The 21,557-nt window shown below is 43.1% G+C and overlaps 1 protein-coding gene across 1 annotated transcript in view; it reads left to right on the top strand.

Moving 5' to 3' along the window:
* The window catches only part of DNAH10 (dynein axonemal heavy chain 10), a 147,208-nt gene that overhangs the window by 18,877 nt on the left and 106,774 nt on the right, over window positions 1–21,557 (top strand). The window contains exons 7-16 of the mRNA XM_060121495.1: window positions 37–194; window positions 922–1,152; window positions 4,399–4,589; window positions 5,718–5,916; window positions 9,364–9,558; window positions 12,584–12,754; window positions 14,462–14,638; window positions 15,450–15,575; window positions 16,455–16,627; window positions 17,224–17,375. Coding sequence (XP_059977478.1) covers window positions 37–194; window positions 922–1,152; window positions 4,399–4,589; window positions 5,718–5,916; window positions 9,364–9,558; window positions 12,584–12,754; window positions 14,462–14,638; window positions 15,450–15,575; window positions 16,455–16,627; window positions 17,224–17,375 — 1,773 coding nt within the window. The remainder of the gene's footprint in view (window positions 1–36; window positions 195–921; window positions 1,153–4,398; window positions 4,590–5,717; window positions 5,917–9,363; window positions 9,559–12,583; window positions 12,755–14,461; window positions 14,639–15,449; window positions 15,576–16,454; window positions 16,628–17,223; window positions 17,376–21,557) is intronic.

A 21,557-nucleotide genomic window follows, 5' to 3' on the forward strand; every position in this document is an offset into this window, starting at 1 on the left:
AAACTAGTGGCTGACTGACCATTTTTATTCTACTAGGTGAGATCAAGTTAGAAATGCCAAGCATCAGTGTAGAGGGAGAGGTGTCTGACCTGGCAGCTGACCCAGAAACCGTGGAAATTTTGGAGCAGTGCGTGATAAACTGGTTGAATCAGATATCGGTAGCTCTTGAGGTCCAGATAAAAAAGACGCCTCAGGTAATGTGTGCAATGCTTTTGACGATCCCTGATCCAGTTCATGTTTGCCATCCCGAGAACGAGCCAGGAGTCTGCGGATCTGAGCGATCTAGCCTCTTTTCTTACTGTTTTGTGACCTCCTTAAAAATACCAAAGTAAACATACCCAAGATGTCATTCTTGGGCTTTCTGACGTTAGTGTGCTAATAGATGACTCTCTGCTGTTGATAAAGATAATACTGTGTATGGGTCAGGATGTTTGGGCTAAAAATAAGAAAAAACAAACCAACCAGGAAACCCAACTCAGCTGGCTTAAATAAGAGAGAGGATTTGCTGGCTCCCGTAACTGAAAAGTCTAGAGGCAATGCTGGATTCAGGTATGGTTTGATCATGACTCTGGCACTCTAGCTGTGTTGCTCTGTTAATTTCTTGGTTCCAAACTCCTCTCTGAGGGGGCTTCCTCCTCAGACTGGTTTCCTTCATGGTGGCAACTGGTAATAGTTTCTGACCCCACATCCACATACCACCTTGTCCAGAGAAAGACAGAGTGTCTACCATTCCCGACTGGAGTCCTGAGGTTTCACTCTGATTGGATCATCCTAGGTCAGGTGCCCACCCCCGAAGTCCTTGTATGGATTAGCCCCTAACTAGAGCGTTTGGGAGGAGAGGCCTGGATGCTGGAGGAGCAACCACAGGTGTGGACTCCCCACTAATGATGATGCTGTTTGTGTGCTCCTGTCATCTCTCAGGGTAATGGTCCTCTGGCCGAAATTGAATTCTGGCGAGAAAGAAATGCCACCCTAAGTGCACTCCATGAACAAACAAAGCTTCCAGTAGTCAGAAAAGTCTTGGATGTGATCAAGGAATCCAATTCTATGCTTGTGGCCAACCTGCAGCCTGTCTTAACTGAATTGTTCAAGTTGCACATGGAGGCCTCAGACAATGTGCGGTTTCTTTCCACAGTGGAACGTCATTTCAAAGTATGCCGGGTGCACTGCACTTTGGAAAGTCAGCTCTGTAAACTAGATTTCACACGGATTTAACTTCCTTTTGTTTGTTCAGCATTTAAAAAATTGTAGTAAAATATATATAACGTGATATTTATTATTCAGCCACTTGTAAGAGTTCAGTAGCATTAAATACATAACTGGGTACCCCTTATCACTATCTATGTGCAGAACTTTTTCACCATCCCCAACATAAACTCAGCATCCCTTTAAACAACTCCGACTTCCGCCAGCCCTTGGTAACCTCTTTTCTAATTTCTGTCTCTCTGAATTTGCCTGTTCTAGGTATTTCATAGAAATGGAATCATACCATCTTTGCCCCTCTGTGTCTGGTTTATTTCACTCAACATAATGTTTTCAAGATTCATCCATGCTGTAGTTATATGTCAGAATCTCATTGCTTTTTAGGGCTCAATAACATTCCATTGTATGTATACACCACATTTTGTTTGTCCATTCTTCTGTTGATGGACATTTGGGTTATTTCCACCTTTTGGCTATTGTGAATAATGCTGCTATGAATATGGGTATACAGATATTTGTTTGAGTCTGTGCTTTCAGTTCGTTTGGGCATATACCCAAGAGTAGAATTGCTGGGACATCTGGTGATTCTATGTTTAACTGTCTGATAATTCTGTGTTTAACCATCTATGAAGATTCTATGTTTAACTCTTTTCCTCAGTGGCTGCACCATTTTACATTCCCACCAGCAGTGCGCAAGTGTAATTTCCTTTTTCGGGATTCCCCTCCCCTCTGATTTATCATACACAGTACCATATTCCAAGGCCAGGAGTCGTTACTCTTGTCCCAATAATGAGACCAGTAAAAGTCCTGTTTGTGTTGCTGAGGGGTTAATATGTGTGTGGTGAAGCGCTGTAGAGGTACAGGCCCAGGTCCCGAGTATCCCACATCTGCATACGTGACCTCTCTGAGCCTGTTTCTTTCTCTGGAAAACTGGGATCATGAGAGAACCTACCTCAAATGGTTGCTGGAAGGTTCAAATGAACTTATGACTGCAAAGCACTCAGCACGTCAAGAGTAGTATCGGGGAAGCAACTGTCCAACAACTGTATGAGTGGTCCACGGATAAGGATCTATGTGGTCCTGTATAAGTGGTACAACAAGTGATCAAATCTGAGGGCTTGAGGTCCAAGTGGAATCTGCCATGGAGTTGATGTTAGTGGCAACATCATCTCCTTCTCTGAGATTTATTTATCGTCTCTGCAAAATGAGTGGCTTGCAGAGATCAGTGAGAGTCAAGCTTACATCACTCATGCATCACTTTTGTAATTTTTCCATCCCTCTGTGCATCTGAAACTTACTTTTCTGTAAGTTGACTTTTTAAAAATATGTATTTTATTTATTTACTTATTTTGGCTGTGCCAGGTCTTAGCTGTGGCATGAGAACTCTTAGTTGTGGCAGGCATGTGGGATCTAGTTCCCCGACCAGGGATCGAACCCGGGCCCCCTGCATTGGGAGCATGGACTCTCACCCACTGGACCACCAGGGAAGTCCCTCTTTAAGTTGACTTTAAATTTGTACGTGTGTGTGTGTGTGTAATTTAGCCTCAAACAATCATACCTGTGCAGTCATGGGTTTGATATACCAGTTGTTTCTAATACGCAGTAAAATAAGTATATATATATATATATATATGTATATTTATTTAAAATTTTTTTTCTTGTGTCATTTGACTTTTGATATGGTTTGTGATATTTAAAAATTTTTTTTTAAAAATTAATAATTTTATTTTTGGCTGCATTGGGTCTTCTCTGGTTGCGGTGAGCGGGGGCTACTCTTTGCTGCAGTGCACAGGCCTCTGCCTCTCATTACGGTGGCTTCTCTTCTTGCGGAGCATGGGCTCTAGGCGTGCGGGCTTCAGTAGTTGTGGCACGCAGGCTCAGTAGTTGTGGCTCGCAGGCCCAGTTGCTCCGAGGCATGTTGGATCTTCCCGGACCAGGGATTGAACCTGCGTCCCCTGCATTGGCAGGCGGATTCCTAACCACTGCGCCACCAGGGTAGTCTCCATATTTTTTAAAAGTTTTGAGTGCTGTCAAAATCATCTCCCTTCCTGCTGGGGGACACATACCCTGGAAAACACTGGCACCTCTAGAATGCCAGCTTTGATTCATTCAGTGGCACTCTTGCCACTAAATATAGTATAATTATATATGTATATAATATGTATATACACACCATACTTCATATACGTGTCTGCAAATTGCTTTATTAACTTTAATTGTAAATCTTATCTTTCCATGTCAGCACCTACAGACCTATTTCAAACTTCTTTTCTTTGTTAAACATTTTATCCCATAATGAGGACTTTTTTAAAATTAAGAAGAATGTCCTACACTGTTGGTGGGAATGTAAGTTGGTGTAGCCACTGTGGAAAACAGTATGGAGGTTCCTCAGAAAACTAAAAATAGAGCTACCGTATGATCCAGCAGTCCCACTCCTGGGCATATATCCAGACAAAACTATAATTCAAAAAGATACATGCACCCCTGTGTTCATAGCAGCACTATTCACAACAGCCAAGACATGGAAACAACCTAAGTGTCCATCGACAGATGAATGGCTAAAGAAAATGTGGTACATATACACAATGGAGTCCTACTCAGCCATAAAAAGGAATGAAATAATGCCATTTGTAGCAACATGGATGCAACTAGAGATTATCATACTAAGTGAAGTAAATCAGAAAGAGAAAGACAAATGCCACGATATCACTTATATGTGGAATCTAAAATATGACACAAATGAACTTATCTATGAAACAAACAAAATCAGGGACATAGAGAACAGACTGGTGGTTGCCAAGGGGGAGAGGGTAAGAGTGGGAGTTTGGGATTAGCAGATGCAAACTGTGTGTATACAGAATGGATAAACAACAAGGTCCTACTGTACAGCACAGGGAACGCTATTCAATATCCTGTGATAAACCAGAATGGAAAAGCATATGAAAAAGGATGCAAAAAAAATTTTTTTTAAGTTGAGAGACCTTAAACAGAAGCCCATTTTTTCCTGAAAGTACTAAAACCCAGAAATACCCTTGCGTTTAATTAAAATACCTTTTAAATACAAAAGAAAAGAAAAAAAAAGAAAGAAAAAAGAAGAGGGGAATTTCCTGCACACTACTTGCTTTCTTACACGGTTGGCCCCAAGGCGAAGGTGGCTTGCTTTGCTCTCTCTCTTACATGTGCCTCTCCGGCTAGAACATAACGCATGGATCCAGCTTTCACGTTGTCTTGGAAACAATCCCCTCCATGATGAGTGCCCTGAGGATGGTGTGGATCATCTCCCGACACTACAATAAAGACGAGAGGATGATTCCGCTCATGGAGCGCATTGCCTGGGAAATCGCGGAGAGAGTCTGCAAAGTGGTGAATCTTCGGACTTTGTTCAGGTAGGAAGGAAAGGCACTGTGTTTTTCTTAAGATCTGAAACCACTTTGTCGAAACATAATTCACACACCATACAAGTCACCTGTTTAAAAAGTACAATTTAATGCTTTTAGTATATTCACAGAGATGTGCGTCCCTAGCCATCCATGATTTTAGAATATTTTCTTTATCCCAGAAAGAAATCTTGTCCCCTTGAGCCTCACTCCCACCCTCCCCAGCCCCCCAGCCCTGGGCAACCACTGATCTACTCTCTGTCTCTGTGGATTCGCCTCTTCTGAACATTCATGCACATGGAATCCTACAACACGTGGTCTTTTATGACCGGCCCCTCCCCCTCAGCATCATGTTTTCAAGGTTCATTCATGGTGTAGTTTGCATCGGTGTTTCATTCCTTTTTATGGCCAAATAATACTCCACGGTGTGGATTACTCAGGACCGTCTTCCTTGGTTATCCTCGGAGAGACCGAGGCAGATCGTCCAAGGGAACCTTACTCCTGGACCCCAGACCCCCTCAGGTGGAACAGCCTCTGAAGATCAAATGTGGAAGGAGACACAGATCATTTTTTTACCTTCTTTTTTTTTTTTCTGGTCGGGCTGCTCGACATGCAGGATCTTAGTTCCTCAACCAGCGAACGAACCCGTGCCCCCTACAGTGGAAGCATGGAGTCCTAACCACTGGACCACCAGGGAATTCCCTTTTTTTTTTTTTTTTTAACTTTCTTGAAAAACAATCTATATAAGTGAAATAGGTACCAAAATCTCAGCATTATCATTTTACTCCGCTGTTGCTTCCGGCTTAGGACCCAGGGCCACCTGCTCCCCTTCCAGCTCAAACAGAAAGCTTACCAGGCTTTGCACACTGCAGTTTGGGGCAGCTGCATCAAAGGTCAGCCTGGGCCGCGGCTTGGAATCCTGCCTGCAACCCCACCAATCACATCCCTGCCAGTTTCATCAGAACAGCAGCTCACCCGGGAAGGTTTCTGCAGTGAGACCATGACATCAGAGGGGCTCCGCTCCTTGCTTAGAATTGTCCCCCTAGAAGCCTGCTTCCCCCGGGGAGCGGGGAGCGTGGCTCAGATCCCCTACGGCTCAGACCCTCCTGCCCATCACAGCATCTCTTTGCTTCCCAGAGAAAACCGAGCGAGTGCGCAACACAAAATCTTGGAGGCCAGAAACACCCTCAACATGTGGAAAAAGGCCTATTTCGACGTCCGGGCCAAGATCGAGGCTTCGGGGAGAGAGGCTCGGTGGGAGTTTGATCGGAAGCGGCTGTTCGAGAGAACAGATTACATGGCCGCCATCTGCCAGGATCTCTACGACGTCCTGCAGGTGGGGTGGGGGGCTTGGTGGTGGCGTCCTCTTCAATGCATGCAAAGGTGGTTAGAGCTGGGATTTGCCCGATGGAAGGCAGTTTGGCTTTTTGACAGTGGGCCTCTCCGTGTCAGGTGGGAGGCAGAGAGGGTCTGGCCAGGAGAAAAGCCTGCAGAGCAGACAGCATGTGCCGGAATGTCCCAGAGCACACCTGACCTTTGCAGCTCTCCCTGGAGTTTTGTGACAGCCCTCTTTCTCCCCCTGCTTTTGGTTTCCTTTCCTTTTCTTTTCTTTTTTGGCTGCACTGCAAGGCTTGCGGGATCTTAGTTCCCCGACAAGGGATTGAACCCGGGGCCACGGCAGTGAAAGCGCCGGGTCCTAACCCCTGGACTGCCAGGGAATTCCCTTGGTTTTCTTTATCTTTTAATTAAAAAAAAATTGAAATATAGTTGATGTACAATGTTCTATAAGTTACAGGTGTACAGTATAGTGATTCACAGTGTTTAAAGGTTACACTCCATTTATAATTATGAAATATTGGCTATATTCCCCATGTTGTACAATATATCCCTGTAGCTTTTTTTTTTTATTATTATTTTTTTTGTGGTACGCGGGCCTCTCACTGCTGTGGCCTCTCCCGTTGCGGAGCACAGGCCCCGGACGCGCAGGCTCAGCGGCCATGGCTCACGGGTCCAGCCACTCCGCCGCATGTGGGAACTTCCCGGACCGGGGCACGAACCCGTGTCCCCTGCATCGGCGGGCGGACTCTCAATCACTGCACCACCAGGGAAGCCCCTTGTAGCTTCTTTTAAACCTAACAGTTTGTACCTCTTACTCCCCACCTCTAGTAACAGCTAGTTTGTTCTCTGTGAGTCTGTTTCTTTTTTGTTATATAGTCACTAGTTTGTGGTATATTTTAGGTTCCACATGTAAATGATTATCATGTAGTATTTGTCTTTCTCTGTCTGATTTCATTTAGCAGAATACCCTCCAAGTCCATCCATGTGGCTGCAAATGGCAAAATTTCATTCTTTTTTAGGGCTGAGTAGTATTCCATTGTATATATATGTACCACATCTTCTTTTTTTTTTTTTTTTGCGGTACGCGGGCCTCTCACTGTTGTGGCCTCTCCCGTTGCGGAGCACAGGCTCCGGACGCGCAGGCTCAGCGGCCATGGCTCACGGGCCCAGCTGCTCCATGGCACGTGGGATCTTCCCGGACCGGGGCACGAACCTGTGTCGCCTGCATCGGCAGGTGGACTCTCAACTGCTGCGCCACCAGGGAAGCCCCCACATCTTCTTTATCCATTCCTCTGTCGATAGACATTTAGGTTGCTTCCATGTCTTGGTTTTCTTTTGACTCTGGCCACGCCTTCTCAGTGTCTTCTGCAAAATCTTCCCCCTCTGTCTTTCCGTTAAATGTTGGAATTCCTCAAAGGCGGTCAGAGACCTTCTCTCCGCTGAAGCCATGCCATCCCTGCCATGGCCACAATGACTGCCCGTCTATCTGCCAGGTCCATCCATTCATTTATTCTCTAAATATTTATCAGGCACTCACAACGTGCCATGCACTTGTCCTTGCTGCTAGAGAAATGATGAGCAAAGACCAGGGCCAGCTCTGTGACCGCAGTGCCCAGTGCAAACAGAAATGTTGACTCCTTATTCAATAAGCAGGAAAAAAATGCTGTTAAAAGTCTTAAAATATAAAACCTTTTCCTTCTGACATGTCTCGCCTTGGCATGGCCTTGTTTGTTGGTTTGTTACGACTGTAGCAAAGTAAAGAAAAGAAAGTAAAAGAAAATTAAACGTTTAAATTATTTGCATGAATTTTACGGTTCTTCTTTATATTGTGCAGTGTCAGCTTAACAGGCAAAGAGAAGGGTATTTGTCTGGTGTGTGGAATCACTGAAATAACACAGTTTGTATTTTGCAGCTCTTTCTTTTTTTAAAATAAATTTATTTATTTATTTCTGTTTGGCTGCATTGTGTCTTTGTTGTGGTGCACGTGCTTCTCATTGCGGTGGCTTCTCTTGTCACGGAGCACGAGCTCTAGGTGTGTGGGCTTCAGTAGTTGCGGCATGCGGGCTCTAGAGCGCAGGCTCAGTAGTTGTGGCACACGGGCTTAGTTGCTCCGCGGCGTGTGGGATCTTCCCGGACTAGGGCTCGAACCCATTGGCAGGCGGATTCTTAACCACTGCGCCACCAGGGAAGTCCCTATTTCGCAGCTCTTAAGTGCAGATGTAAATGCTTCATGTGACTAACTTGGCTGGTTTCATTTCACTTCTTGATGTGTGCAGTTCCACCAGCGTTCTCTGCTTCAGCTCACTGATGGGGAAGGAAGGCTGAGAGGAAAAGGAGTTGTGGGTTTTCCTATCTCCATCATTCCTTCTGTGTCGTCATTTTCAGCGTGAATAGTTGGCCGATGCGGTGAAGTACAGGGGTGAGGAGCAATATGGTAGGTAGGGTTCCTTGGTCGGGTATGTTTCTTAGCCTTTTTTTTCTGCGTTGGAAGCGAGCTCTGTTTTGAAAGGAGAAGGTGGCCTCTCTGAGCTGTTGGTGTCCTCCTTTACTCACTGTAGCTGCCACACGCTGACTGGTACTCGTTCTGAGTCTCCCTGAACTCTCGTGCATTGTGGCTCCACCGGGATTCTCTGCTCATGGGACCTCACACGCTGCATGTCAGTGGGATGTTGTGAACAGCACACACGCAGACTTCATTTATCGCCTCTGCTCACACGTGTGCCCGATTGTCCCCTGAGACTTCATTTACAAAACACAAGTTCAGAGATAAAATGACTGAGAATTTCAAGACGGTAACAGCAGAGCCTTAAACCCAGCACGGGACCCTCTGGAGCCTGGGGCCCTGTGCGCCTGCCCGGGTCCCACACCTATGAAGCCAGCCCCGTCTGTACGTAGTCTATGGCTCATGGAGCTTACAGTCCAGTAGAAGAGAAACATGGTAGACAATAATCGCACAGATGCATAGCTACAGCTGAGGTGAGTGCTAGGAAAGAAGACTAGAGGGGGCTGTGGAAGTGTGCACAGGGGCATGGCCTGTTCTAAAGGGTCGGACTCGATGAAGGCATATTTAATAATGAGTAGTAGGTATCTGGCATTTCACACTGCAGGTGCAAAGGCCCTGAGACAGAAAGGAACGTGGGATTGAACGAGGCCCGGGGTGGCTGCCAGGCGGCAGGGGGATAGCAGTATGGGAGGACATGGAAGCAGTAGGTAGGGGCCTGAGCATGCAGACTTTGTAAGCTGTGTCAGGCCATCTGGAACAGGTCCTTTGTGCAGTGGGCATAGTACCAAAGGGATTAGGCTTTGGTACTCCAAAGGGAGGAGGCTACCTGTGTGACCAGATTCTTGCCCTCAGGTAAACCTAGATATGCAACCCGCTGGTCGTTAGAGCAAAAGCATAAGAAAGCCAAGTGGTGACCTCCTCATGTTTTGTTTGATCGGACAGGTCAGGGAGGAATTCCACAACATATTTGGTTCAGAGCTAAAAGCAGTGACTGGGGATCCCAAGCGCATCGACGATGTGCTGTGCAGGGTGGACAGCCTGGTCACCCCCATGGAAAGCCTGACCTTTGACCCCTTCAGCATCAAGTGCTCCCAGGACTGGAAATACGTGATGGACGACTTCAAGATCGAAGTCCTGGTAAGTAACACATCCTTCGATTCGATTTTGGAAGTGGATACCATGTTTTCTCCATGTTAAATCTGTTGGGTTATTTAGTTATGTTTAGCGTTTTTGGTTTTTTTTAAAAAAAAAATCATAAAAAGGGATACCTGCTTTTTGGTGAAAAATGGAAACAATGCAGAAGAGCATAAGGTAAAAACGAATATTTCTCAGTGTCCTCTGTCCCCACCCCTACTCCCCAGGTGGAATAAGTTTGAAGCGAGCTAGACACCCTAGAATGGCTACCAAGGTGGGTTGGGTGTATAACTGGAGAGGATGTAGAGCGGCCGGGGTGAAGAATGGGACTTAATTTAGTAAGCAGTAGGGAGCCATTGAAGGTTGTTCTCCAAGGCAGGGATGTCATCAGACTTATACCGAAGAGGGTTTTTCTGGCTGCACCGTAGGTGGATCAGAGCTAGGGAAGGAGAGGAGGTGGGGAGGTGGTATAAGAGCTTGTGGCCCTAGGTGTGTGTGAGTCAGGGCCGGTCAGAGAGAATACGACCTCCCTGCATACGGCACAGACAGGATGGCCCACCACACTCACCTTTTCGGCCTCCTGTGCGGTACACCATCAGTAGCATCCCCATTTTATGTTTCAAGTAAGTGTTTTGATAACCCCGGAGCATCTTTCATATTGTAACTGAAAGTGGGATCCCCTGCTCACTGTGCAAAAGCCGATAAAGAGGCAAGGTTGGTGGAAAGGAAAGTTTGCTTTATTTTGGCTGCCGGCGACCAGGGGTGGGGGCGGACTCCTGTCCAAAGGCCAACTCCCCCCGACTGAGGGTCAGTGGGCAAGAGCTTTTATAGATGGAGGAGGGGGCTACGTGCAGAAACAGCACAGTCAGCCCTGGCAGGCAGCTTTTTAAATTTTATTTATTTTTATTTTAAAATTTATTTATTTAATTTAATTTTATTTTTGAGTCTTCGTTGCTGCGCGCGGGCTTTCTCTCGTTGCGGTGCGTGGGCTTCTCATTGCAGTGGCTTCTCCTGTTGTGGAGCACGGGCTCTAGGCGCGGGGGCTTCAGTAGTTGTGGCTTGCGGGCTCAGTAGTTGTGGCTCATGGGCTCTAGGGCTCAGGCTCTGTCGTTGTGGCGCACGGGCTTAGTTGCTCCACGGCATGTGGGATCTTCCCGGACCAGGGCTCAAACCCGTGTCCCCTGCATTGGCAGGCAGATTCCTAAGCACTGCACCATCAGGGAAGCCCTAACACAGTTTTAAATAACTTTTGGTTACATTAATGTTCAGCATTTAATCATTATGTCTATGCAGATATTTTCACTGCTGAGCCAAGAAGCCCATCATAACCATGCAACCTGTCTTTTCTTTTTTAATGTTTATTTGTTTATTTTTATTTTTAAAATTTTTATTTATTTATTTTGTTTTTGGCTGTGTTGGGTCTTCGTTGCTGCGCGTGGACTTTCTCTAGTTGCGGTGAAAGGGAGCTCCTCTTCATTGTGGTGCTCAGGCTTCTCACTGCAGTGGCTTCTCTTGTTGCGGAGCACAGGCTCAAGTGCATGGGCTTCAGTAGTTGTGGCACACGGGCTTAGTTGCTCCTCAGCATGTGGGATCTTCCCGGACCAGGGATCAAACCCATGTCCCCTGCATTGGCAGGTGGATTCTTAACCACTGCGCCACTAGGGAAGTCCCACCATACAACCTTTCTTGTCCAACCCTTCATTTTTCCTGGAGTTAATCATTGCTTTTATTTGCATTTGCTTGGTTAGTTACATATACACTGTTAATTTTTCCAACTGCCCTAACATCTTTTTCACACACCTATCAATAGTGGGTTCCATCTGCTGAGACATATCGGTGCTATTATTTTTCTAGAGACCTTTCTTCCAGAGCTTGCTGTCTTTCTGCTCCAGTCTAGATTGTTTGCTCCTCAGACCTGTTGTGAAGCAGTTGCCCTAGGACTTCCTATCTTCTGTCATCTGTGTTGGATCCTACTTTCTAGAGTTCACAGCTTCCCCTCTCCTTGTTTGCTCTGTTGTTTTGCTGGAGTGCATTTTTTAGTAGCTTTCTGAGAAAGGTTTCATGGGACATGCATTTTTTTTTGAGCCTTGCATGTGTGAATTCTGAAATAGTAGGTATAGAGTTCAAGGTAGAAAATAACTTTTCTTCAGAAATTTGAAGATGTTCTTTATCGGTTTCTAGTTTCCAGTGTTATTAGAAGTCTGATATCACTCTGATTTAATTTTTCTAGAATTAACCTTCCACTCTGCATAGGGTGGGCTGGGGATGGAGATATAGAGTATGTGTACTGAGTGGCCTGGCTGTGTGGGGTGGAGAAGGGATCCTCTGTTTGCCCCTCCCCTTCCTGGTGCCTGGTGCCTTCCAATGCTCAGCCTCCCAGAGGTTTCCATGGGACAAACAGGTACCCCCCGCCTCCCCCACCCATTGCCAGTGTTAGGTAGTAATTCTCTGCCTTCTGTAAAGTTAGTTACTCTCCTTCCAAAAATTCCTGAACTATCTCCTCTCCCGTTTCTTTGTCTATATGAGTTAATACTTTAAAGATTCCCTTTTCTATCATTTTGAACTAGTGGAGGAGAGAGAGCAGAAAACCAATGCAGCCGGTCGGCCATTTTTTTCTTTTAATATTTATTTATTTAGGTTACGCTGGGTCTTAGTTGTGGCATGGGGGATCTTCACTGCGGCATGCGGACTTCTTAGTTGTGTCATGCATGCTTCTTAGTTGTGGCATGTGAACCCTTAGTTGAGGCATGCAAACTCCTGGCTGTGGCATGCATGCGGGATCTAGTTCCCCGACCAGGGATCGAACCTGGGCCCGCTGCATTGGGAGCACGGAGTCTCACCCACTGGACCACCAGGGAAGCCCCCAGTCTGCCATTTTTAACTAGATCTCAGCTTCCACCAAAGCACAATGGAAATCCTTCTCAAGGCACTGATTTGGTATTTTGTGAGGTAATTTGTTATTTTTGCGGGGTAATTACAGGGTCATAAGGGTTTTTTTCTGGGCTTTTTTTGTTTGTTTGCTTGGCAGGTTATTGAGAAAGAAGCAAAAAATTTTATTGACGAATCTTTTAAGACTCTTCGATCAGCTGAAGCAGCATTTGACATGCTTTTAAAATTTAAGCATATTCGTTCACGGGAGGCCATTAATCGACAAATGATGAGGAAATTTAATGATATTCTTGCACAGTACTGTAAAGAGGTAACTGAAAAATCTATGGCTGCTGTAGCAGTAAAAATACACTTGGCAAAATGTAAACAGTTGGATCACACTGTTGTCTTTCTCATCTAAATTCAGAGAAACTGTACTTTTCCCAAATAAGCATGTCGTATAACCGAAACGAAGTGGGTTTGTTTGTTTAGTGGAGAAATTCAGTAAGAATTTATGAAGTACAATATTGTATGCCTCACGTTGTGATGGACCCTGAGTGAGTTAGTCATAGGCATAATCACAGTAACAACAGTGTAGTAGTCACAGCTACCCATGTGTGAAGGTCACGGGTGTGTTCACATACACATTCCTGTTGTAAGGACGCTTGTTATACAATGGACCCACCCAGATAATCCGGGATAATCTCTTTATTTTAAGGTCAGCTGACTGGCCACCTTAACTCCATCTGCTACCTAATTCCTCTTTGTCAGGAATGGATCAGGACCGTTAATGGGGCAGGTATCGTTTTGCCTCTGACACCTAATTACTCACATAAGAGTGCGAAATACTTATTTTAAAATGCAAGCCCAGACCATATGATCCAGCAATCCCATTTTGTGTATATACCCAAAAGAATTGAAAGCAGAGTCTCGAAGAGATATTTGATTATCAATGTTCGTAGCAGCACTATTCACAACGGCAAAAAGCTGGACATCACCCAAGGGTCCATCGATAGATGAATGGGTAAACAGAATGTGGTCTATCCCTACAATGGAATATTATACAGCTTTAAAAAGGAAGGAAATTCTGCCATATGCTACACCATGGATGAACCTTGAGGGCTTTGTGTTAATTGAAAGAAGCCAATCATAAAAAGACAAATACTCTATGATTCTACTTATATGAGGTACTTAGAGCAAAGTCATAGAGACAGAAAGTAGAAAGGTTGTTCCTAGGGGCTGAGGGAGGGAGGAATGGGGAGTTACTGTGTTTAATGTGTACCCGGAGTTTCAGGTTTACAAGATGAAAGAAGTTGTGGAGGTGGATGATGGTGCTGCATGCACGACAACATGAATGTAGTTAATTCCACGGAAATGTCCACTGAAAAATGGTTAGGATGATACATTTTATGTCATGCATATTGTACCACAATTTAAAAAATATTACGTGATAGATAATTATAAAACCTCAGTGGCACCTGCACACACACACACACACACACACACACAATGCAGGTCTGGCCACCAATCATGTCTAGAACAGATTTCAGAATTTCCAATAGGTTGGTCAAATGATTGTACACAGTCTATAAGTATAAGGCAGTTTGGATCATTGCATGTTTTTTTTTTTTTTTTGGTACACGGGCCTCTCACCGTTGTGGCCTCTCCCCTTGCGGAGCACAGGCTCCGGACACGCAGGCCCAGCGGCCATGGTTCACGGGCCCAGCTGCTCCGCGGCATGTGGGATCTTCCCCGACCGGGGCACGAACCCGTGTCCCCTGCATCGGCAGGTGAACTCTCAACCACTGCGCCACCAGGGAAGCCCGGATCATTGCATGTTTTAAACCAAACAAAAAAATTCCTACAGAGTATAGGAAAACGTAGTAAATAATAGGTAGTAAAAACCCTATTCTGTACCTCAGACTATTTCTTGACGTTCCATGTTCATTTCTTTAAAGATACAAATCTCAAGTTCAGTCTTTTCTTGGCTCACAGACTGATGCTTATCACTTACAGAATACGTTTGATTGCTTTGCAGATTGACATTGTTAACAAAATCTTTGTTCAGAACCTTGACAACCCACCGCTGTATAAGAATCACCCGCCCGTCGCAGGTGCCATCTACTGGGAACGGTCCCTGTTCTTCCGGATTAAGCACACCATCCTCAGATTTCAAGAAGTAGAGGAGATCTTGGACAGTGATAGAGGACGAGAAGTACGTTGCTTCTGCTGGAAATGTCCCCTTTTGTATTTCATGGTTCAATTCTAGATGGGCGGCCTCCCTGGGCGCTGATCCTTCAGTCCAGGTGGCTGCCAGCACGGAGTGGGCTACGCAGAGTTGCCTGCGTAAAAACAGCTCAATTTCAAACCCATGTCTGCAATTTAGAAGGTCTTTTCTGTGGTCCCTGGGGACCACATCTCCATACCTACCTGTGACATCTTCCAGGTGGCAGTCACATGACTTCCCCTTGACCTTGATCTTCAGCCTCTCCAGAGGGTGACCAGCAACTTTCCGATAATACTCTCCCTCCCCCACCCATGCATTTTTGTCTGTTATATCACAGGGGGTGGGAAACCTTTTCTTTTATGGTCCAAGAGTAAGTATTTTAGGCATTTGAGGGTCGGATGGCCCCTGTTGCAACTACTCAACTCTGCCTTTGTAGCAAGAAAGTGACCATCGATAACACGTAAACAAACAGGTGTGACTGTGTTCCAATAAAACATCACTATGGACGCTGAAATTTGAATTTCGTATGCTTGTTACACGTCATGAAGCACTGTTGTTCTTTTTGAGTTCCTTCATTCTTAGCTCCTGGGCTGCAGCAAACCCACGGGCTGAGGTCTGTGAGCCCAGTTAATCAGCCTGGATTTCAAGCCCTACCATGGCAGACCACCCCTCCAACGTTTGTGCAAATCTGCCTGCTTTCTTTTGCAAAATGTGTTAACTCATAATTTTTTTTTTAAAGAGAGACAAAAAAAATGTTATTTTCAATGACAAAATGACCGTTGCCTGACTTCTTTGGTAGGTAAAGCAAAAATATCTGGAAGTGGGTAGGACAATGAAAGGCTACGAAGATGAAAAGTATAAGCAGTGGAAAGAGACGACAGAACAGGTCCTGCCGACTCTCATGAGGAAGAGTCTGCTCACTAAGGTGTGTCTTTCTAGATCCGCGTCCTAGATTCCGGGGCGGCCTCGTAATGTGGTGGTGACTACTATTTCCTTGAGATCTGATGTGTTGACTCTCATGAAGTTGCGAGGTATTTCCAAAATCAAAGGCACAGAAGGGCAGAGGCTGACCCGGGAGAAGAAGAGAGGCAGAAAGAGAATAGATGGAGGAAGCAAAATGTCACCGTCAGGGAACACGCTGGGGTTAGGCAGCCCTCCTGACTCCTTGGGCAAGTGGCTTAACTCTGAGCTCCAGTGACCCAGTTTGTAAAATGAGTTGGATCAGAAACATGCAAAGTATTAGTTGAACCGTATATGAAACAGCTGACAGTTGATCATTTTTAACCTACAGGAAAATGTCACTTCCCATGATTCAGCCGCATCTTTAGCACAGGGTCCGGCACATAGCAATTGCTCAGTAAATAAACACTAGCTAGGAGGTTCAAGGGAAGACCTGGGCCTGGCAGTTTTCGGTCTTCGGTACTAAAAGGAGTGAAGAGGCCAGGTAGGGCCTGTCAGGAACTGGACACCTTGTGTCCTATTCAAAAGGGGCAGCTGCTACCCAGCTTCAGTCTGTTCTTTGCCATTTATCATCAGCTTTTCCAATTTTTCAAGGGAAACCAGATTTCTGGATTTTTACCTTCCGTTGCCCAAATTTCGAACGTGGGTGACTAAATCGAATTCTTTAAAAACTCTGTTCACCAAACAAAATATGAATTCTAGCTAGTTCTGGCCAGCTCCCCAGTCTGTCAGGGCAGGCCATTGATCTTTTTCAAATTCACGTTTAACTTGGGTTGCGTTGATCTAATTGCTTCTTGGACCGCCCTTCCCACGATGTTTTGTAAAAACACCGTCTCTCCCACAGACTTCTGCTGCTGGTGATGAAGCCCAGAACTCTGACAGGGGGCTTGGTTTTGCAATCAACTTTTCACCTGCTCTCAGGGAGATTATTAATGAAGCAAAGTACCTGGAACAGCTGGGGTTCCCTGTCCCGGAATTAGCAAAGAGTGTTGCCCTCCAGGAAGACAAATTTCTTAGGTAAGAAGATTCTTCTCTTAAAACAACAGTAAACATTTTTTGTCTTGGGACCCCTTTGCGCTCTTCAAAATTATTGAAAACACGCCCCCTACCCATGCCAGAGCTTTCATTTTTGTGGATTTTATAACCGCCAATATTTGCCAATTAGAAATAAAAACTAAGAAATGTTTAAAATATGTGTTTATTCATTCATCTAAAAATAACAACGATAAATCTATTTCATGTTAACCTAAATAACATTTTCACTTTTTCATTTTTTAAATTAATTTTTACTGGGGTATAGTTGATTTACAGTGTTGTGTTAGTTTCAGGGGTACAGCGAAGTGAATCAGTTCCACATATACATATATCCACTCTTCTTTAGATTCTTTTCCCATGTAGGTCATTACAGAGTATTGAGTAGAGTTCCCTGTAAGTAACATTTTTAAATAAAAAGTAACCAATATTTTCCAAAAAGAAAGTTAGTGGGAAGAGTGGCATTCTTTAAAATTTTTAGTCTGGTTAATGGTCTTTTGTATCCTACCTGTAAGGTTATTAATCTTTTTATGAGCTCCATTGTATTTTTCTCACGTCAGTGACTTTCCTGTAATGTGCAGGTACACGGATGGGATACAACGTATGTTGGATCATTATCACGTGCTCATTGGAACCTTAAATGAGGCAGAGGCTCTTCTCCTTGACGACCGTTCCCAGGAATTAGTAAGAGTGTTTAGGTCTGGATATAAGAGGTTAAACTGGAACTCACTAGGTAATATAATTCATCTATCTATTGCCTTTTAGACTTTGGGATATAAAAAATCATTCTTTTAGATTGTCTTAGTTGAATTATAATTTTTCTATATATGTAGATATGGTTAACAAATACGTTTTCAGCATCAGTAAAGTACACTTTGTGGAACATGGAATCCATCTCAAGGCTTTAGTTAGGGGTGAAGGTGAGTAGACAGGGTGCCGTTTTGACATTCGACTGACCCAGAGCTTTCTCCTCCAAAAATAAAGTGACTTTTACTTTTTTCCCTTAAAACTGAAATTTTTTTTAAACAAATTAATTAATTAATTTATTTTTGGCTGCATTGGGTCTTCGTTGCTGCACGCAGGCGTTCTCTAGTTGCAGCGAGCGGGGGCTACTCTTCATCGCAGTGCGCGGGCTTCTCACTGCGGTGGCTTCTCTTGTTGCAGAGCACAGGCTCTAGGTGCACGGGCTTAAGTAGTTGTGGCACGCGGGCTCAGTAGTTGTGGCTCGCGGGCTCTAGAGCGCAGGCTCAGCAGTTGTGGCACATGGGCTTAGTTGCTCCACGGCATGTGGGATCTTCCCAGGCCAGCGCTTGAACCCGTGTCCCTTGCATTGGCAGGCGGATTCTTAACCACTGAGCCACCAGGGAAGCCCTAAAATTGAAATTTTAATTTCGAGATAATTACAGAGTCACACACAGTTGCAAGAATTAATACAGACAGATCCTGGGTACCCTTTGCCTGGTTTTCCGCCAACAGCAACTTCTGCAAAACTGTAGTGCAAACCACAGCCCAGATTTTTACATCGATATAGTCAAGACACAGAACATTTCCACACCACAGTGATTCCTCATGTCGCCCTTTTAAAGTCACACCCACTTCCCTCCTATCCCCATCCTCTACTGAACCCCTGGCAGCCACTAATCTGTTTCCTGTTTCTATAATTTTGTCATTTTAAGAGTGTTACATAAAATATTATATGACCCTTTTGGTGTTGGCTTTTCTCACCCAGCACAATTCTCTGGAGATTTTTCCAAGTTCTTGCCTGTTTCAACAGTTCGTTCTTTTTTATCAGTGAATAAAAAGCAGTATGGTATCAATGTTTGTTTCACCATTCACCTAGATATCCTAGAGAATATATAGGTTGTTTCCAGGTTTAACTATTACGAATATACATTTGTGCTGTAGAATCACTTGTGTACAGGGTTTTATGTGAACATGAGTCTTCATTTCTCTGGGATAAATGCCCAGGGTTGTGTGGTACTTGTGTGTTTAGTCTTTTTTATTTTTTAATTAAAAAAACTGAAGAATAGTTGATGTACAATGTTATATAAGTTATATATACAGTATAGTATACAGTATAGTGATTCACAATTTTTAAATGTTATACTCCATTTATAGTTATTATAAAATATTGGCTGTGTTCCCTGTGTTGTAGAATATATCCTTGTAGCTTATTTTATACATAATAGTTGGTACCTCTTGATCCCCTACCTATATTGCCCCTCCCCATTTCCCTATCCCTCTGGTAACTACTAGGTTGTTCTCTATATCTGTGAGTCTGCTTCTTTTTTGTTATATTCATTAGTTGTTTGTTTAGTCTTTTTTTTTTTTTAATGTCATAGTGTTGTCCAGAGTGGCTGTACCATTTTACATTCTCACCAGCAATATTCATTTCACTGTCTCTAGATCTTGGCCAGCCTTTGGTATTGTCACTATTTTTAAAAATTTAGCCATCTGATAGCTGTGTAATGATAGCTCATTGTGGTTTTGATTTGCATTTTTCTGTAATGGCTAATGATGTGTTTGTTTGCCTTTATATATCCTCTCTGGTGTAATGTCTTTTTTTTGTTCTTTTGCCCATTTTCTAATTGTATCACTTGCTTTTTTACTGTTGATCTTTGAGAGTTCTTTATATATTGTAGATACTAGTCCTTTATTGGATATGTGGTTTGGAAATACTTTCTCCCACTCTGTAGCTTGTCTTTTCATTCTCCTAATAGCATCTTTTGCAGAGCTATTTTGATGAAGTCCTATTTATCAGTTTTTCCTTTTATGGATCATGATTTTGGTGTCAAGTCTAGGGACTCTTTGCCTAGCCCTAGATCCCAAAAGTTTTCTATTTTTTCTAAATATTTTATAATTTTATGTTTTACAGTTAAGACTGTGATCAATCTTGATTTTTTTTTTTTTTTGGTACAAAGTGAGAGACTTAAGTTGCGGTTCATTTTTTTTCCCAACTGTTGTAGCATTGTTTGTTGGAAAGGCTAACTTTTTCCATAAAATCACTTTTACACCTTTGTCAAAAACTAGTTGAGTGTATTTGTATGGGTCTATTTCTGGGTTCTCTATTCTGTTCCATTGATCTATGTGTCTGTCCCTCTGCCAATATCACAGAGCCTTGAAGCCTTAATTATTGTGGCTAGAGAGTAAGTCTTAAAATTGGGTAGACTGGTAACCACTGATCTTTTTATTGTCTCTATAGTTTTGCCTTTTCCAGAATGTCATATAATTAGAATCATACAGTGTGCAGCCTTTTCAGATTGGCTTCTTTCACTTAGCAATAAAATTTAAGTTTCCTCCGTATAATTGTGCATTTCTTTTTATTACCAAATAATATTCCATTGTGTGGCTGTACTGTAGTTTATCTGTTCACCTGTTGAAGAACATCTTGGTTGCTTCCACATTTTGGCAATTATGAATAAAGCTAAAAATGTTCATGTGCAGGTTTTTGTGTAGTGATTTCTTCTCTTTGTTCTTATTTTTTTTGTTTGTTTTAAAATTACAGATTCAGTTTCCTTAATAGTTATAGGACTATTCAAGTGATTATTTCCTATTGGGTGAGTTGTGTAGCTTGTGCTTTTCAAAGAAGTGGTGCATTTCATCTAAGTTGTCAGATTTATTGTGCAGAGTTGTTCTTGTTGCTCCCTTATTATCTTTTTAAAGACTGTACATCTTTAGTGATCCTTCCTATTTAATTCTGGATATGGTTAATTTGTGTCTTCTCTTTTTTTCTTTTCAGTCCTGCTAGAGACTAGTCAGTTTTACTGGAGCTCTTTGTTTCATTGATTTTATCTGTTGTTTTTCTGTGTTTAATTTGACTGATTTCTGCTTATCTTTATTATTTCCTTCTGCTTGCTTTGGATTTATCTTACTCTTCTTTTTCAAGGTTCTTGAGGTGGGAACTTAGATCACTGATTTGAGATCTTTCCTCTTTTCTAATGTATGCATTTGGTGCTATTAATTTCCCTGTCAGCACTGCTTTAGCTGTGTCCCACAGATTCTGATAGTTGTATTTTAAGTTTTATTCAATTAAGTGTATTTGAGAAATTTCCCTTGAGACTTCCTCCATGACTCAGGGATTATTTAAAAGTGTGTTGTTTAGTTTCAGAGTGTTTGGAGATGTCCCCTGTTATCTTTCTGTCATTGTTTTGTAATTTGAGTCTGCTGCGGTTGGAGAACATACTCAGTATAATTTCAGTTCTTTTAAATTTGTTGAGGTTTGTTTTACAGCTCAGGATATAGTCTATCTTGTTTTATGTTCTGTGGCCACTTGAAAAGAATATGTATTCTACTTTGCTGAGTAGAACGTTCTATAAATGTTGATTAACCTTGTTGGTTCATGATGTTGTTGAGTTTTGCTATATCCTTGTTGATATTCTGTCTAGTTGTTCTGTCAACGACTGAGAGAGGAATGTTGACATGTCCAATTATAATCATGGATTTACGTATTTCTTTTTTCAGGTCTATCATTTTTTACTTCACATATTTTACAATTCTGTTGTTTTGATGCATACAAGTTTAGGATTGCTATGTCTTCTTATGAATTAAACCCTTTAATCATTATATAATATTCAACTCTCTCTGATAATTTTCTTTGTTCTAAAGTCTTCTTTACCTAATATTAATATATCCATTCTGGTTTTCCTTTGATTAATGTTTGCACAGTATATGTTTTTCCATCCTTTACTTTCAACTTGCTGATAGAATTGTATTTGAAATGAGTTTTTTGTAGACAACATATAGTTGGGTCATGTTTTTAACCTACTCTGTCTTGGTGCATTTAGACCATTTACATTTCATGTAATTATTGGTTTGTTAGGGCTTAAGTCTGTCAGTCTTTTTGTTTTCTGCTTGTTCTTTTTGTTTCTCTGTTTTTCTTTTACTTGCCTTTCCATGGGCCACTTGAACACTTTCT

This window comes from Lagenorhynchus albirostris, chromosome 14, assembly GCF_949774975.1.
Source record: "Lagenorhynchus albirostris chromosome 14, mLagAlb1.1, whole genome shotgun sequence".
NCBI classification, from domain to species: domain Eukaryota; kingdom Metazoa; phylum Chordata; class Mammalia; order Artiodactyla; family Delphinidae; genus Lagenorhynchus; species Lagenorhynchus albirostris.